The sequence below is a fragment of the Acinonyx jubatus genome, chromosome D2 (assembly GCF_027475565.1).
Source record: "Acinonyx jubatus isolate Ajub_Pintada_27869175 chromosome D2, VMU_Ajub_asm_v1.0, whole genome shotgun sequence".
Lineage (NCBI taxonomy): Eukaryota > Metazoa > Chordata > Mammalia > Carnivora > Felidae > Acinonyx > Acinonyx jubatus.
The window spans coordinates 71,546,237-71,564,822 of record NC_069393.1 but is presented as its reverse complement, the minus strand read 5'-3'; the positions used below and the strand labels follow the sequence as shown (position 1 = coordinate 71,564,822).

Genomic DNA, 18,586 nt, shown 5'->3' with positions numbered 1-18,586 from the left:
AAAAGTCCTTCCTCAGCGGGGGCCTGCACCAGGCGCTCCTCTCAGGAGCCATGCCTCCTCAGTGCTGAGCTCTGCCCTGAGATGATGCCTGCTGAGGTCCAGGAGGAGTGGGGGCTGGAAGCCTGTCAGTGCTCAGTAAATATGCCACCAGCGTCTCTGGCTGCTGGGGCACCTCACCAGGAGACAGGGCTCTATTGCCTATTACCACAAAGAGGCCACGTCATAGCATGGTCTTTCCACGCTCCTTCCAGGTGATGACGGAGTCAGGGATGAGCTCTGGAACCAAAATCAGGGGAATGGACCCCCAGTCCCTAAAGGGATTCACTCCTTGCTTAAACAGCTACCTCCCCTCTCTAGGCCTCAGTTTCCTCATCTGTAAGACGAGGGGCAGAGTTAAAGGCTCTGCTGAGACCCCTGTACCTCATACTCCAGCTGTTCTATGCCGTCCCCTTAGGTGAGGAGAAGAGAATGAATGTGAGGACCAAGGAAGCTGGGAAACAGGGAGGGTGTGGTCAGAAGTCAATGGCAAGAAACCCAAATGTATGGAAATGCTCAGGGCTTATTTAAATGGTCTATTCCCAAGTGTCCCCAGCGGGGCCAGCTGACATCAGTGACAGACGTTCGGAGCAGATAGATGCATCAGTGGTTTTTATTGGTGTTAACGCAGTGACCGGATTGTGCCTGGACTTTAACAGGGCGTGAGGGTGAGGAGAACGTCTTCTCTCACAGTGCTTTCGCTGCAGAAGTTGTGCCTGCCGACAGAAATGAAAGCTTCATAAGCATCGGGTAGCTTTACATGGAGTTTTAAGTTGTTAAGAAAAGATGATTGCCGATTTAGGATTCACACGGAATGAGGAAAACACTAGGGTCGTAGCTTCAACCAGTTACTGGAGAACTTGGATTTCCCGTGAGACAGGTGGCTGGTGTCTGTGACAAGGTCCCCTGTCAGCTGTTGCTCAGAGTGGCCCTGGTCTCTGGGTCCTCAGTCCGACAGGACTGTGGAGCATTGAGTCAGCAGCTAGAACTCTAACTGGCCTCTTTCTCCACAAGTCAGCATGGGTCCTCCTTGAACACAGCCCATTGGTGTCCAGATGGGCTCACTCTTGACTGAGCCACTCTGTAGACTGGATTCAACCTTATAACAGCTCCTGAGCTCTTACTACAGGCAATGACACTGACTGATTCGCTTGTGCAAACTTCACCCTCACAACACATGTGTGAGGAAGTATTACTAGGAGTCCTGCGTTATGGGAGAGGAAACTGAGGCACAGAGCGCTCTCAGTAAGTGGAAGAACCAAGAGGCACATACAGGTCTCTCTGATGCCATAGCCCACGTTGTCCATGGCAGAGTCACAGTTCAAATCTCCCTTGACTTGCCTTCTGCACCTGAAGTCGGTCAGTGGATCTTTCCCTTTGGGCTCCCCACTCCCTCCTTTCTAGGGGGGGACACGGGGCTCGTTACTTGAGTCTCTGAGTGTTGGGATCTTCATTTGTTGAAGAAGGCACAGTTCCCTCCCATGATCGCTGAGAATCCCATGTTAATAATGCAACATCTTATGACCATAAATGTGAAAAAGCTTTATAATTGATAAAAAAAAAAAAACATTGTAGATATAAGTGACTATCATTACTGTTGTTCCAAGAACCAAGCGCTTCTTGCATCTCGCTGCCTTTGAGCTCTGAGGCTTTGCCTGGTTTTACCTGTCGTCTTCACTGTGGTCTCTTTTGTATTTCACCTGTCTTGCTGCCCTAGCTCTATCTGCAATCATATTTCCAGTTCTCTGCACCTCGAGCCCTGCCTGCCATCTGCAGTCTGGGATCGCCTGCCCCTCACACACCAAGCCCATCGCCCATGCTGGTTTTGATCTTCTTGTATTTTAAAAAATCTGATGTCCCAACATCTCGCTTCTCTTAAGGTGGATTTCCTCTGGGGTCAACAGACAGGGGAAGAAGGGACACGCAGGGGAAGAAGGGACACGCAGGCCACTGGAGGGTTCAGAAGGCAGCTAATGGCCTCAGGGCCTCAGGGGGGGCGTTGAATACAATCTGTTCCATTTCTAGAAAGTGCAGGAAGTCACAGCCTTTCCTCAGAAAACCTTAGTTTTTCTTGAAAGCAGTGACCTGCATCTGTGTTCTTCTTCTCAGATAGGGCTGAGAACACGCAACAGAAATGCTTTACCTGGTCTGTCAGTTGTTTGCCTACAGAGAAAAGGCCTCAGGTGGGTAGCTTGTCTTGGCTTTTCTGGCTGAACCGTGACTAACTTTCTGGAGTGAGTTTCCATTACGAACACCAATCTCTACCAACACCCTGAGGCACAAGCCAGCAAACATATACATACACTGTTTTCTCCTCTCCCTTTTGGACGGTGATCTTGGCTGCACCCACTTTGGGGAAGGTTGGGTTTATCACGTTGTTGTTCCAAAGAAACTTGACTTTCTCAATGGTTCCAATATCAAGCTTTGCATCAAACTGATTAGAATGGGTAGAGCCTGGTGTGAGAATCCCCCTTGAAATAAAGAAATAGAAACATTCCATGCACAGAAACAATAATCACCAGATAAGACCATGCCACTCTTTTCTACTTGAGATTAATGAAATTATTTTTTTCTAAATTAGTTCTCAAATAAAGGATGGAGAAATGGAGAAGGCAGCAGCCTCAAACTATTGTTTGAGTGTTGTTTTCTCAAACTCAAGTTAGTTTCTACTCACAATGTTCTTATAGAAAACTATATAATTCCTTCATAGTTTTTTCTGGAAGAGTTATTTGTACAGTAATAAGTTATTCACTTAGTTTAACACAACATGCATGTGTTACTATGTTAATAAGGAAACATGACACCTGGGGGTAATATTATATATATATGTGTGTGTGTGTGTGTGTGTGTATATTTAATCTATTTTTTAAAACAGACCTATCAAAAGAGAAAAAAACTATTGCCTGGATTTATAATTGAGAAAAGAAAATTGTCAGCAGAAGTCTGAAAGTCACTTTAATACATACAGCAAATAATTTAAAATTACTTGATAAAGAGAAGATAAACATTTCACTGTGTGGATTTGAAGTCCGTGTATATCATCAAGTGAGATGCGGTGCTAAAAAAGGAAACTTACCTGAAGACATCGAACTGGTGAGTGTTTCCCTTATTTCCAAACAAAGCAACTTTGACCTGACCAGTGGCTATTTTTCCAGACAGTGTTATAGAAACTCCGTATCTCCAGCCTGCACAGGGGATAGAAAAGATTTCAATTTACTCATGTGCAAAATAGTTGACCCAAATTTCAGAATCCTGTCATCCCTTACACCGAGGCATCAAAGTATAAGAAATCCTACTAATCTACAACTCAAATAGGCTAAAAGGAGGGGTACGTACCTAGTGGTATTCCCTCTTCAGAGCTACACTGCCCAGTAAAGGGACGTTACCCATAGGTGCTGCTTTAATTTAGGTTCACACTAAAGAAGATCAAAAATTAATTCCTGAGTCTTACTAGCCACATTTCTAGTGTTAAATTGCCACACGTGGCCACTGGCTACCGTTTTGGGCAACAGGGAGCATTTCCATCATTGCAGAAAGTTGTGTTGTATAACTCCGCTCGAGAGGGACCGCACTATGAGATAAGGTGAAAAGAGAAGGGACAAGGGCTTGTTCCCATGGTAGGAAAAGTAGCTCAAGAAAGTAGTCCTGCGAGAACCTCAAGAGCAGGGACTGTGCTGTACCTGCACATCCCCAGCGCCCCAGGCCGTGTCCATCATAGAGCGGGGCTCAGCTGTTACCCAGATCTACACTTGCAGTGCTGTGTCAGTGCCCGTGAGGACATCCTGCATACCTATAACCACACGCTCACTCACACACACACAACCACAGATCCACATCTACACCCACACGCACACACACATGTACACACGCATGTACTGAAACACACACACATCATTTGCCTAGCTCCCACTTGTCCTTCACATCCCCGGGGATGCTGTCCCTGTTCCTTCCTCTGGGCAGGGCCAGGTCCTCGGTCCCAGGTTGCCAAGCAGCAAGTCGCCACGCCCAGCACACTGGGGCTGCGTGCTCGGTTTCCGCCTTCTCCGCTGGGTGATGCGTTTCATGCACAGAGCGTGTTGCTCATCCCTGCATCCCTAGTGTCTGCATAGTCTGTGGTTCGTACAGAAGTATCAGTTGAGGAGTGAGTATGTGGCTTTCAAATGTTTAATTTGTCGTTTTAAAATATGGGCCAGCATTTCATGCATCACAACACTGGAAGGCTTGATTAACCATTGTCTTAAAATACGTATGTGAGTGTATATATATATATATATATATATATATATATATATGGTGATATATGGTGATGAAGGTGTTCTATATCTGGATTGTGGAGATGGTTACATGACTATTCATCTATCAAAACTCATAGAACTATATACTACAAAGGGTGGATTTTGCTGTCTATAAATTGTACCTCAATAAGTCTGACTTTAAAAACTAGATAAGGCATATATTGTATTTATGTCTTTATATAAAAGCAGTGACTTTTAAAAAAAAATTTTTTTAATGTTTACTTATTTTTGAGAGGGAGAGAGAGGCAGAACATGAGCAGGGGAGGGGCAGAGAGAGAGGGAGACACAGAATCTGAAACAGGCTCCAGGCTCTGAGCTGTCAGCACAGAGCCCGACGCGGGACTTGAACCCACAGACCGTGAGATTGTGACCTGAGCCAAAGTCGAACGCCCAACTGACTGGGCCCCCCAGACGCCCCAACACAGTGCCTTTTTTTAAAGTGCAACTTCTTAGGGAACAATCACAGGGAAGGTTGGCACAGAGTGGCCCAACTGTGCCCTATCTCTACCCTATGACAAAAATCTGCTGATTTTTGAAAGAAATCACTCCTTCCTGATTCCCGCCCACCCTCCACCAGAGACGGACCCCTACATGGGGCTTCGGGGACACAGGCACAGAGAAGGAGAAGTGGGGAGATAGGAACTGGACTTCTTAAAGGGCCCAGACCAGCAAAGAGCTGGTACCAAATAAATGTTTGATAAAGGAATAGAAGTCGTGTGCATGACACAGCCTTGAAAAAAGAAAAGAACAGTGCACTGTGGAGTGGAAAGAATTCAGTGGTAAAAATTGCCACAGAGATGTGCAAGTCACGATTTCTCATGAATTGTGCTCCCATTCATTCCACTCATTTCATGGCATAGACACAGAAAGGAAGAAATGCAGGCTCTTTGTAAATCCTCAGCTGAGTCTTAAATGGGATAGTTTGGTAGATGTGTCCTCTGCTAAGATGGTCAGGATGTGCTCACAAATACTCCAGGGGAGAGATAAGTCTTTCTTGTATAATGGAAGCTAAACTTTCTCGACGTGGGTGAGAAGGGTCAAATTACAACTCACGAGCAAAATTGCTGGAGTCTCCTGTGTTCAGGAAGAATTTCTGTGGCTCGCCGCTTGTCCTGCCAGCAAATTTATCAGCATAGTGGCCCATCTGTGGGCAGCCTTCATCCGGGCAGGGGAAACACTTGTTCTAAGAAGAGACAGATCAAGCCATAAGGTGTGAATTTGCCTTTTTATGACCCACACATCTGGGGGAGCACTTCTACCGTCTGAGTTTCCTCGCTTGTAACAGGAAGGAGATTGGGAAAGAGGATTTCCAAATTTGCTTCACCAAGGCTGGGACTCCCAAGGCTCTTGCACATCACGATGGAAAATACTGATTCCTGGGCTCCAGGTTAGGTCAATTACACCTTCCATCACGTGATGTGCTGCTACGTGGTTAACAGCCAAACTCTGGGACAAAGAGCCCTGACTGTATGTAGCATTTGCCACTGCCTGTGGTATAAATCTGGCTGTGGCCAATTCCAGAGGCCCAACCCCCCAGCCTGGCATCTAGAACTCCAACGAGCGCCTTTCCTTCTCTCTGGCATAGGACGTCTTCTCTCCTACGTTCTGCCGCCCTTGCTCTGCCCTGTTCTTCCTCCCAAATGCTATGCAGATTCAAACAACACCTTCTGCAGGAAAGTTTTCTAGATCATTGAAAGGATTGTTCTGATTTCCCAGCGTCTTCCTCACCTACATGACTCATCTAGAATTTTAGTCACCTCCTGCCTAACCTTCTCCCCCACTCTGCTTCACAGGATCATAAACTCTGAGGGCCCATGCAAAACAAGTAAGAGATGATCAGAAACTGGTGAGAGGGTGCTGCAAATCCCAAACATAGCGGACAACCGTCCCACAGAGGGACTCAAGGGGTAATAGCTTACAGATTCAAAGGCCTTGTAGGAAGCACAGGGGTAGGAAGCGAACCCATCAGGGTTGAGGATGCTCTCCGAGTAATACTTGTAACTTCTCAGGTGATTGCAAGCCACAAAATCCCGAGTCCCTGGGGAAACAAATGAGGACGTCTACATACGTGGTCTGGGGAGCTGACGGCTTCTGTCTCTCCAAGGGGAGAGGTTCCAAAGTGGGGCCATACTTGGAGAAATGTAAGATCGAGCCAACTTAAGGTAAGTCCAAAATAAATGCCAGTGAACACAGAGAGGCTGCTTTCTGTGAGCGAGGCAGTGTTCCGAGTCCTTTACGTGCGTTGTTCCTATGAACAATGCCTTTCTAGGCGGTAGGTACCAGACCATTTCTAAGTACGGGCGATACACAGATTACAGCCTCAGATGTACGGATTGCAGCCAGTTAGTGGCAGAACTGGCAGTTAAACCCAAGCCCGTCTGGTGCTTGAGCCTATGCTGCTAACCATTGTGCCTTCCTGTGTCCCAGGCACTAGGCTAGAGGTCCTTGAAGACACAGCCAGATGTGAGATGACCTCCTAGACATGATGAAACCAGAGCACGGACATTTTCATGCTGTGTTTAGGCAAATAAAAAGGAGGCTCGGGTCGCTTGAGTTGGCTCTTTTTTTTTCTTTCTTAATAACTTTCCTTGGCCCCCACAGCTCCTGCCAGGTGACAGAGGTCACAGTATACCTTCTAGATATGACCCAAACTTGCTTGGCTATTACTGAGAGAGAGTTTGGGCCACCCTTTCCATGGAAACTCTCATAAGAGACAAACACATACATCTGCATTCTTAATATTTGCTTCGATGTCATACATACCTGCCATTTTGATCGAATTCAGTAAGAATCTTTACTCGTTAGATTTGGTCAGACCACTAACAGTGTAAACCTGTGTGGTTCCAAGTGATGAGCTGGGCTGAAAAATTCACTTCTACGTTGTCCTTTTCACCTCATCAGATCCAAAATCTGTCGCTGAAGGATGACCTTCAGCCCAGGTGTGCTCCATCAATGGTGAAGAAGAACCCCAAATAGCACTCTCTCTGCTTCACCTTTCCGACCAGTGACTGTTTCTCATCCTGACCCAACATACAGGGGTGGTGACTCTCATTGGGCAAATGGCTCTGCCGTGGAAATGACCGGGGAGCATTGTCATTTTGGCTACGGTATTGAACAATACTGTACGTGAACTTGGGAGTCAAGGGGGGACTGGCAGAAAAATTCTCTTAGGATGTTTACTTTCATGGCATGTCTTGTCTTTGTTAGGTGGCTGCCAACTCATTGGTGGAGTTGTGGCTTTGAGCAATTTTGTCGTTCTTTGTGGCTTGCACAGTCCAGGACACACACGACGGTGTTTTAAGGAAGTGCAAAACCAGTAGAGCGGAGATACGACAAGGAGTCCGTAGCTATATTTTTTCAGAAATAAGGTCTAGAAGGAGAAATTGTTTTAAAGAGCCGTTTCATTTTTGAGATGTGCTCCGGGAAGATACTGCTCCCCCCAGGGAAGTGATGCCTCGCTCTGCTCTGGCTTTACCTTCCCAGATGCCATCGAGGTCCACGATCTGTGACAGGGCACTCTTCTTGCATCCTGGCATCTCCTCCCCTCCGTTGGGGAAGAAGTCGAGGTGACCTAACAGCTGTTTTGTTCCAAAACCTGAAACGTTTGGAAGAGCAATGAGTTTTTCATAATGCAGGGTTATGCCTCTTGGCTACAACACAACTGCGCATGCTTGCAGCTAAAGCATCATTGGGCTCACCCAGGAATGGGATCAGGGCTGCTGCATCTGTATGGATCACGTCAACGAAGTCAGCATCAGAGGGATCGAGCCGAACCTCTTCAGGAGTACCCTGGAAGCTTGCTTCTACAGGATCCAACCCTAAAAGAGATGATCAGTGCTGCAGAATAGTAGGCCTGGCTGTAGGTGCCAGCAGGACCAAGGCGTACAGTTGCTCAGGCTGTGCATTGCTCAACTCGAGGGGTGCCATACTCTGAAGTCATGCAGTGCCATGGCCCTGCATATTGAGTACGGGGACCTAGAGTTTCAACGTTGCTCATTAGAGAAGGGCTCCCGTGGCGTGGATAAAGAAGGGTAGATAAGCTGAGAGATTTAAATTTGTCTGACCAAGGATTTTTTTTCACATTATTTTCTCCTATGTACTTGGCAGATCTTTCTTCTTTAACATTCTTTTTCCTCTTCTCAAGTTTGAAGAAAAAAGGGATAGAGTAGCATGATATCATATTTATGAACACAGATTCTGGAACCAGGCAGCCTGACTCTAAATCCCTCCTCAGCTATTTCTTGGGCAAGTTGCACGACCTTGGGCGAGTTGCTCAACCTATTTCTTGTGCCTCAGTTCCCCCGTTTATAAAATCCGGGTAATGATATGGTTACAATAAGATGAAATGAGATAATGTATATAGCTTTTAGCACAGTGGCTGGCATACCATCATGAGTGTATCAGTAAAATACTGATTACTATTATTTCCTCCTGACTATACTTCCTTCCTGGCAGGGCTCCTGAATTTGTCAATAGTTCTTTGAAGGTTTGGGCAGAGCAGCTGGCCAGAAAAGGCCCGGGCATAACTGTCTGTTGAAAATGAAAGGGAGAGCTCTTAGACAGCAGAGGCTTTCTCGAGCCACGCGGCAGTCGAACTGGGTTAGAATCTCAGCCCCACCACTCATTTATTGCCTGATTTAGGGCAAGTTATCCAGTTTCCTGAGCCTGTTTCTTCAGTTCTGGGGATTCAGTGAGGAAATGTAAGGCACTTTACATAGTATTTGGGCTAAGCAGGCACTTAATCTATGCTTACTATAATAATAATCATAGCATTACATTCTTATGATTCTATTATATAATGTATGTTGTTGTCGTTGTTGTTGTTGTTACAAAGTGAAGGCTTTGCTTGGCTTGCAAGAGTGATCTGCACCACTGGTGGCTGGGTTTCTCCTACCAATAGAGGCTCTGGAAGCATGATTTTCATGTTCCACTCTGCCTTTGAGTTCAAAGAGAAGGGGGAAGGGAATAACAGTGTGCATTCTTAATTACATTTGCACACGCTCACATGGGCCTTTGTCTCCATTTTCCTGGCTGCCCAGTCCTGCTGAAGGACCCACACTGCCAAGAAACGTGGATCTAAGGAGGAGGGATGGAGACAGACAGGAGAAGCAAGGGGAAGCAAAGGGGGGTGAGCAAAAGCACCACCTCCCCTTCCAGAAAGATGGACTTCCTGGGGGTTTCCTAGGGGCTTCCTGGGGGCTTCCTAAAATGTTCTGTGCAGAGCATTTTGGGGACACACTACTTTGGGCCAGCTTCTGTCTGGTCGGCAGGCTTGCACCACGTTCTGGGGTCACTGGGGACAAAACCCGGGGCCCTGCCCCTTGGGCCTTACCTGTAATTCTGCCCAGGCCTGGAGTCCTGCTCCCAGCCTCTCCCGCCGCATGGGCTCCCAGGCTGTGGCCGATGAGGTGGACTTGGGAAGGAGAGTAGCTATAGTTTGTCTGGAGAGGGAAGAGTGCATTTTCAGAACATTTTTGTGCTGTGGTGTTTTGTTTTGTTTTGTTTTGTTTTGTTTTGTTTTGTTTTGTTTTACATGTGTGGTTTTTGTAACACGTAAACCTAATGTCGTTACCCCTCTGTTGAAAACCTTCTGTGGCTCCCACTGCCCTCAGGATCAAGCCCAAATTCATTACGAGGGTTTCAGAACTTTCCTTACTCAACACCCATTTTTCTAGATTCTTCTCTAGCCAAACCCTATGCAGGATTTCCGGGCCCTCGGATACATTATATTCCCTCATCTGTGGGTCTGATGATGTTGCTGTCCACTCCCCAACCACTTGTCCAGCTCACATGACACAGCCTAGCCATCAGCTCTCAACTTAGATGTCTCTCCCTGGGAGACATCCTTCATCACGCCCCCAGTCCCCCAGCCCGGATTAAACGGTGCCCCCGCATGTGCTCCCAATTAAGCCCTATAGTCCCCCCATTAGAACCCTGACCATCCTCTACTCTCGTTTCAAGTCTTCACCATGAGCTCCTCCAGGGCCTGGGACCTCACCGTCCTCTTGACTTCTTAGCAGAGTTCCTGACACTGTGCCCCCCAAATATTGGATGAACAAATGGTATACAGCTATGAGTGTTTGCACGTGTAGGTCTCAGAGACGTTCGCCCATGTATACTCGTTGATCTTCAGAACCTCTAGGACAAACATCACAAGTTTTAATTTCTGCAGGGGTGCAGAAGTAGTTAGAACCAATCGGTTCTTTTGTGGACCCTTTCACTATAAGACAGAAACAGCTCGGGCCTTTATCTGGGATAGAATATAGAGTCATGAAGAGTTAGCGCCTTCACCAAAAGAATTCAAGACTCCAAGTTAGCCAGAATGAAAGACCTGGGTAGGAAGAAACAGCTGAATTGACAGTGGCAAACGAAATTCTCTGCCATCAACAGGGCCACCAACAGGGCCGTGGCGTTGGTACCTGCCAATCGCACCTGCTGCCCTCGGGTTCCATTTGGTGCTCCTTGCGAATGCCTTGTTTGCCCCACACAGAGACCACCCGGTGTAGTGGGGGGCCCCTGGCACTAGACAGCTCTTGTATTCCCCTGTGCTATGATTTTGGGGGACAAACTCTTTGACCTCTCTGGGCCTTAGTTTTCACATCTGTCAATGGAAGATGTTCATAAACATCCTTAGTTTTCACATCTGTCAATGGAAGATGCCTCCTAAGTGTTAGCTATTACTGATTTTTCTTCCACTGCCGTGTCCTTATTAAGGCAAATTTCAGCGTTTTAGAAGTGAGATTCCGAGACAAATACAATTCTTTCTATTTCTTGTCAAAATCTGTAACTCTCAGCTGTATCTTTAGCCGACAGAGACCCGGGGGCGCCGCCTGCCTCCCCAGCAGCCCGGCCGGCGGACTCACCGAGAGCATGCTGATCATCTGGGCCACCTGGGCACCCACCACCCGCACGTTGTTGGCGGCCTGTGTGTACGTGGTCTGGGAGCCTTTCTTCCAGTCCACGCAGATGCAGTTCACCTCCTCCACCGCGAACATGTTCTGGTGTTGGAAAGACACCAGGATGTTATCATAGGGGCGTGCAAAACCCTGTCTAACCAGGGCTCTGCAATGGTCACTCACAGTTACTACTGGTCATTCTGTCTCTTCCTCGCTGGGGCGCTGAGACAAACTGGGCTTTGTTAGGAATCTTGTTGTCGATTAGGAGTCATCCCTCAGGGTAAAGGCGATGGGCAAGGCAAACCTATTCCCTCTCTAGCTTGCAGGTTAATGAAAAGCTGGCCACTCTCTGGTTTTCTTTGACCAAATTCGGTAAAGTTGATTAGGTATGTGGGGGAACATCTGCATCCTTAGCCCTGTTTTGAAGAGGAGAGGTCTCCAGTGCCGTCTCTGATGGCCAGTGTCCAAATGACCTTGTGGATTTGACCTCCAGCCCTCCTCTTGGCCTCTTGACATCCCTGCCAATAACCGGACTTGCCTTCACCCCTGCCTTCTGGGCATTTACTAAGCGTCTACAGTCAGGATAGCACAGTATTTCATGGAGGAAACACACACTGCAGATATTTGAAAAATAAAACTGCAGCTGACTTAAAAAGAGATTGAAGAATTCTGAAAACTTCTAGGAGGTCAAGGAAATGGATGGAGCCTTAGACATTCTGCCAGGTAGTACATAGGTGAGCTTGAGTTGAAAACGGTTCTATAAATTTAAAGCCCACTTCAAATTTGTCACATCTATGATACTAATATGTGTGATCACGCACACAGAGACACCAAGAGTTTTTTCTCAGGACCTTTATTTTTAAAACAGCCCTGAGGAATCTCTTACAGCCCTGAGGAATTTGGAGTATAAACTGTATCTTACACTGTAAGATACAGTTTATAGTTGTTCTGATGGGACAGAAGAGTTAAATGCCTGGTAAATCAAGGCCAAATGCAGAATGACTGTAATTTTCTAGGTTTGTAACTTCTCCCGTTGACATGATAGGTCAGAATTATTAATGTGTGTGTGGAGGACAGGCTGCTCGGGTAAACTCTTAGGCATCAGAAAAATGGATGGAATCAGTGTCTATGTAAAAAGAAAGGGTGACGGTGTATTATTATGTGTTTGTGTGTGTATGCCTGTGCACGTGTGTGCGCGTGTGTGTGCACGTGCGTGTTCTTCTGTTGTCTGTCCTTCTAGCCAATAGACGCTGTGTTACATATAGTTTTGACACTTTCTATGCTGTAATTCAGTCTCCTGGTGCACCTTAGTTCTCCATTTCCCAAATAAATGGTTGTAGCAACACATCATCGCAGGGACGTGGGAGAGACTTGGACAAAAAGAACACAATCCCTCATGCGCAGGAACACAAAGTGCCCTCACTAAAAACGGAAGCAGACCTTTGGCTTTGATTTAGCCAGAAATAAGATGGTGCAGGTGTTTGCCCACATAGCCAAGGCCACTGCTCCAGGCTACAGATGGCATCCGGAAATGTGGACGTGAATTCTTACTATCGTAAACAGAATCATTTTAATTGCCTGAAGTTAACTTGTGTGTAGGGATTTCCTGTCTCCAAGCTTATCTGCTGTGCTTTCTGGAAGGCTTGCTGCCGGGGACAGGGCAGACCAGGGTAGGGAGCCGGCCCTACCTTGCACATCTCCAAAAGCCAGCTCTCTTCTCCCTTGTCTATGAAGCCGTGGATGATGAACCGGGTCTTCCTGTTTGTTTGAAAATTTGATGCTTCAATTGTTGATGGGTCAGAGGGAAGGAGAGTCTGTGACAAAAGCAGAAAGGGGTTGCATGTTTTTGTAGCCTGGCCATTCAGGCCTGCCTCTCCTTCTCCATTTCTGCTTATTCTGATGCCTTAATCTTTCAAACCTTAGCACAAAAGCCACCTCTTCCAGGAAGGCCACCCTGACTCTCATTTTCCTGCCTGCACTGATCACTCTGACCCCAGCCAGTCAGGAATTACTGTCTCCACTGGGGCTGAATCGTAGCCCACAGTCTTACCTCCACAGGGTTCTTGGTAGATGGGAAGCTTTGCCCCAGACCAGAATCACATAACCAGTTAGAGGTTCCGGCAAATGTGAATCATTCATTCATTGGAGCCAACATTTTACAGAAAACCTACTCTGTGTGGGTCTGGCTAGGCCTGGAGGGCAGGGGCAGCTGGAGGGATAAAGTGGGACAGAGCATGGTGGAGGAGGAGGGGACAGACACAAGAACCTTCTAGTCTGCGGGGTGGGCACAACCCCTCTCCCAGTCACAATGATGTTGAAACGACAAAGTCTCACCTGAAAGTTGTTTGGGTTCTCATTGGTGTAGAGCAGGAAGCGGGTGCCGATTTTCTCGGGGCTCCAGGGGAGAACTTTCAGGGGCCTGGCTGCAGTCCCGGCCCAGGGCTCCGAGTCGGAGAAGCACCCGATGTGTTCATAGCAAATTTCCTTTGCTGTAGAGAAAGGACGAATGTGCTCACGGCTTAGCTCCCCAGGCTGGGCTCCGGGGTGGGAGGGTGGGGGGTGTTTCAGCTTCTCAGGTCCTCACTGCTCTGCCCGGAGACAGTCTGAAGAATGGAGACAGCCTGCCTCTCCCCACCCACTCTCTCCTTACCCCCAGTGCCATCTTCTGGTCAGCCATAGAGTCACCAGCTGTGCCGCCGCTTAGAACCACCATCAAAACTTAGAAGTTCTGTGTCCCATCCCCAGCTCTTCAGATATACTTATTCGACTAACGTGATAACACGCACTGATAAGTCAATCTGTTAACCCAGGCAGGTGTTTAATGCTTTACCTACGAGAGTCTAGTCTAAAGTACCTGGACGTGAAGACAGGCCGGTGGAGAGATGCTCTGAAGTGGGGTCCCCTCAAACTGCCTTGTCTCCCAGGCAGAGTGTTGACACCTCCACCCCCACCCCGCCCCCACCCCCAACCCCACGGCTCTCTGGACCCTCAGAGTTGTCTGGAACCACTCACTGCCGTGGGTAAGGCTTTCTCTGGCCGGTGCTGAGATGCTGCATTTAAGCCCTTCCCGCGGGGCAGGTGTGATGGTTTCCTACCTGTGACTGCTCCCAGCAGAAAAAGTGCGACTGTCCACATGTTCACCATCTACAATAAATCCAGACATTCTCAGCCTCACCAAACCTAACCAGAGCAACGAGCACAGACTTGGAGGAAGTCAGGTCTGGCTGCTTCAACAGCCGGCGGGAGGAAGGCCAAGGTAACTTACCCTGTGGGATGTTCCAGGCGTCCCTCCCTCTCCACCTAGTACCCAGGCTTGTTGTTTTTTTTTTTTTTATACCGGAGCCTTATCATTTGGATCCTGCTTCAAGGAAACAGCAGGTGATAATAGAACATGCTGTGTGCACTTAATATTTTAATCTGCACAAATACACAAAACAAGATTAATTATAGTAGTCAAACCTCCCTACAAGTCTGGGAAGATGAAGGAATACTTGATTACAAGGGGGTGAAAATTCCCCTCACTTTGTACCCGTGTACCTGTGCATGTAATTATGAGCCTAGAGGGCCCCACTTTCCAATTTTCTATTTTATCACCAAGTAGTTTACAAGTCCCAGGAAGGACGCAGCAGCAAACTCTAATAATGGAGGGTAGTATTCGTCAATTAGAATAAATGGAAATGCTCCCCCCGCTCCCGCCCTCATATAGCTGAAATAAAGGGAAATTCTGATCAAGAACTCTCTTTCTGTCTCCCTGTCTCTTTGTCTCTCTCTACTGATCTCTCTGTCTCTGGCAGTCTAATACCCGAGTGCATGAGTTTTGGAGACGGATTCAGCACCCTCCACAGTAGCCTATGAACACAGTCCCACATTAACTCCCTGTTCCAGTTATCAAGTCCTAGGTAATGAATCAATGCAAAATATAATGGTTTCAAACAACAGAAGTTTATTACAAAATTTTGAAGAGCTAGGTTCAGGAGCCTCTAAAAGCCCACGTCATCAGACCGTGTCACGTCTACAGAGTTTCCCCAGACTCTCCGAAGTTTGCACACCTGTCCTATGAGACTAGGCCCCTGTGAGGCCATCATGAATGACCCACAGACCCGTGCATCTGTGAACAGCCCCGCCAGTTCACACAACAGGCAGATAAGCCTTCACAGCGCAAACACCACTGGTGCCCTACTCTAGTCCCAAGTCGAATATGCCTCAATGTCAAAATTCATGCTCTTTGTGAATAGCCAAAATGCTGGAAGACAGGTTGAAGGGCCTTCCTGTTGAAATGTAAAAGACTTTCTCTGGGGTCATAAAGAATAGGAGCCAATAGTTACTGAGGCTTGCTACGTGTAGTCAGAGCCTTTTACGTGTATTACCTCATTTAAGCCTTACAACAACCTCATGAAGTGGGAACCATTATTTGCCCACCCCCCGCCCCGCCTTTATGAGTGTGGAAACTGAGGCATGGAGCGATAAATGAATTGTTTCATTCTGATAAAGCCACACAGGAAATGAGTGATGAGATGGGATTCGGATTCAGACCATACAAAGCAAAATAAGGAGTTGCTGAATATTTGGTGAATCTGAGCAAGTTGTCTGTCAATCTGTTGAGCATCATCCACATAGACTAAGGGAAACACTTACAGAGAATAAGTTGAAATAGAAAATAAACTGTCCCCCAAAATGTCAGACTTGAGTTGTATGACTGGCCTAAGTGATGAGATGTTTAAACTTTGGAAGTCTGCTCATATGGTCTGGAAAGATGCAATTTACAGACTGTGGTGAAGTCAAAGGCATTTATGCTTTTCTTTGACACTGCGGTGAAAAGATTTGTGAGAATCTAATGGTGGATGAATAGGTACATTAGTTGGTGGATGTCAGGTGACCTTGTCTGCTTCCTGGACCTCTTCTCTTGCAGCTGTTCACTTTAACCTCCACACGTGGCCACACTGGCCTCCATTGAACATGCCAAAGCCTCTCCTACCTTAAGGTCTTCACACTTACTTTTCCCATGCTCTGAAACTCTCCTCCCTAGACCTCCACTGGGCTGGCTTCTTCTTGTCAACCACCAATTAGTTTAAAAAAAATTTTTTTTTCAACGTTTATTTATTTTTGGGACAGAGAGAGAGACAGAGCATGAACGGGGGAGGGGCAGAGAGAGAGGGAGACACAGAATCGGAAACAGGCTCCAGGCTCGGAGCCATCAGCCCAGAGCCCGACGCGGGGCTCGAACTCCCGGACCGCGAGATCGTGACCTGGCTGAAGTCGGACGCTTAACCGACTGCGCCACCCAGGCGCCCCAAACACCAATTAGTTTAAATGTCACCTCATCAGTGAGGCCACTGTTGAACAGCCCTGAGCCCCTCCACTGCCAGCCTCCTACCCAACCCCAGACCCCAGTTCCCTAGCACCTTATGTGTTTTCCTTTAGATCACTTATCACAAGTTATAATCATCTTATTTATCTGCTTGTTTATTTATCTATCTATTTATTTATTTTTGCAATCATACTTTTCCCACCTTGGAATGCAATTCTGTGAGGACAAAGACCTCATCGGTTTTGGCCACTGCTATCCCTCTAGCCTCTAGAACCATGCCTGCCACTGAAGTGGTTATGCATTAACGAAAGAACCAATATACATATGAATGGACTTGGTTGGCATTTTACCTTATTCTGAGAGTGAATTTCAGGGCTGGAGAAAGGTGACAGGGCCCTGCTTAAAGGAGGTGGAAAGACAGACATGTTGCTCTTCAGAGAAGCAGGGAGAAAAGATGTATCTGCTTAGATTTAGGAACAATAGCCATCACATGATCTGCCACGATTTCCCTGGGGGTCGGGCCCCCAAGCCCATTCCCCCTGAGCTTACCTCACTGGCAGTTCCCCTGTGGGTGCCATGCTCACCCCAAGGGAAAGGCCCCTGCTTCAGAGTTCGATGGTTGAGACCGCCTCAGGGTGATCAGGGTTGACTTAGGAGTCCTCCAGGCAGGACTGGAGGGTTTCCTCTGCGGCAGCCACGCGAGTCTGGTGGTGGCAGTGAGTGCGGGCTCTCCAGCACTGGAGGATAGGGGCACGGGCATTCGGGGACAAGGGGGTTTCCTTCTTAAAATAACTTTATTTCACTCCTGTTTGTATACAGGTAATATATGCTTCTACACATCTGATATGGTACAAAGTTAAAAATGTTTCCTTTACCAGATCTTTGTGTCATTCCAGAGATATTCCATGTATTATGTATATACATATTATATATTTTTTAAAAATATAAATGATTGGGGCACCTGGGTGGCTGAGTCGGTTAAGCGTCTGACTTTGGCTCAGGTCATGATCTCGCGGTTTGTGGGTTTGAGCCCTGCATTGGGCTCTGTGCTGACAGCTCGGAGCCTGGAGCCTGCTTTGGATTCTGTGCCTCCCTCTCTGTCTCTGCCCCTACCCTGCTCATGCTCTGTCTGTCTCTCTCTCTCTTCCTCAAAAATAAACATTAAAAAGTTAAAAAAAAATATATATATAAATGGTTAATATAATACTACGCACTATTTTGCAACCTGATTCTGAAAAATTTTCTGTAGTCTTAAAAATCATTCCTTATCAGTGCATCTAGATGTACTCCAATCTTTTTTCCAGTTGCACAGTATTCTAATATTTGGATATCTCCTTAATCAGTCCTCTTCTGATGAACATTTGGTTGTTTTCAGTCTTTAACTACTGAGCACAATGCCTCAGTGAGTATTCTTATACATTAGTCACCTGGATGGATGGTGTAGCTGTGGGATAAATTCCTACAAGTGGAATTTAAGGGTTAAAAGATACATGCATTTCACATGTTGCTAGAGGTTGCTGCCCCAGGTTTCTATGCTCTGATAGCCCCGTTATCCGGAATCCCTGTGTGTGTTCGCTACTCTCCCCACCCCAATCCTGAAACAATAGTGAAGTACAGACCATGAGCTATTTCAACAGGCAACTTTTAGGGGTATGCTAGTTATTCTTTTGGTTGCAAGCAACAGAAATCAATTCTGGCTAGCCAAAAAAATTTTCAAAGGAGGGATTTATTGGAAAAATATTGGGGGCATCTCATGGAATCCATGAAGTTGTTAAACCATGAGACCTAGGGAAGTCCCCCAAATGGGACCACCCTAGAGACCTCAGCCGGTTGTTCTCAGATCCCTTCTGCTTTGGACCTGATAGAGCTTCAGGCTGTGTGCGTCTCAGCCAAGAATTTTTATTTACCAGACAATTGGCCTGGTTAGGTCAGATGCTGTCTCTCGATTAATTAGCAATGGGAACTGGATCCTGTTGGGTGTTCCTGGCCAAGAGGACCCATCCCTGTGCTCCCAGACGTGGAGGCGTGGTTGTGAGCTGGGCAGCCGCTGC

At 47.0% G+C, this 18,586-nt stretch overlaps 1 protein-coding gene across 1 annotated transcript; it reads right to left on the bottom strand.

Moving 5' to 3' along the window:
* Window positions 1–631: 631 nt before the first annotated feature.
* Window positions 632–14,607, bottom strand: PNLIPRP1 (pancreatic lipase related protein 1). Its single transcript, XM_015071311.3, has 13 exons — window positions 14,493–14,607; window positions 14,323–14,371; window positions 13,562–13,716; window positions 12,916–13,041; window positions 11,195–11,329; window positions 9,664–9,772; window positions 8,030–8,149; window positions 7,807–7,926; window positions 6,251–6,369; window positions 5,385–5,514; window positions 3,113–3,221; window positions 2,340–2,507; window positions 632–752 (listed from the first exon to the last, which is right to left on the bottom strand). Exons 2-13 carry the CDS (start codon window positions 14,369–14,371, stop codon window positions 689–691), a joined length of 1,404 nt encoding a protein of 467 aa, XP_014926797.1. The 5' UTR covers window positions 14,493–14,607; the 3' UTR covers window positions 632–688.
* Window positions 14,608–18,586: the final 3,979 nt, after the last annotated feature.

Coding starts and splice junctions, on each gene's coding strand:
- PNLIPRP1 (XM_015071311.3), bottom strand. CDS start 14,371: ATGGTGAACATGTGGACAGTCGCACTTTTTCTGCTGGGAGCAGTCACA. Junction 13,042..13,561: donor AGAACCCAAACAACTTTCAG/GTGAGACTTTGT, acceptor CTTTTGTCACAG/ACTCTCCTTCCCTCTGACCC. Junction 5,515..6,250: donor CCTACAAGGCCTTTGAATCT/GTAAGCTATTAC, acceptor GTCTCTTCTTAG/AACAAGTGTTTCCCCTGCCC.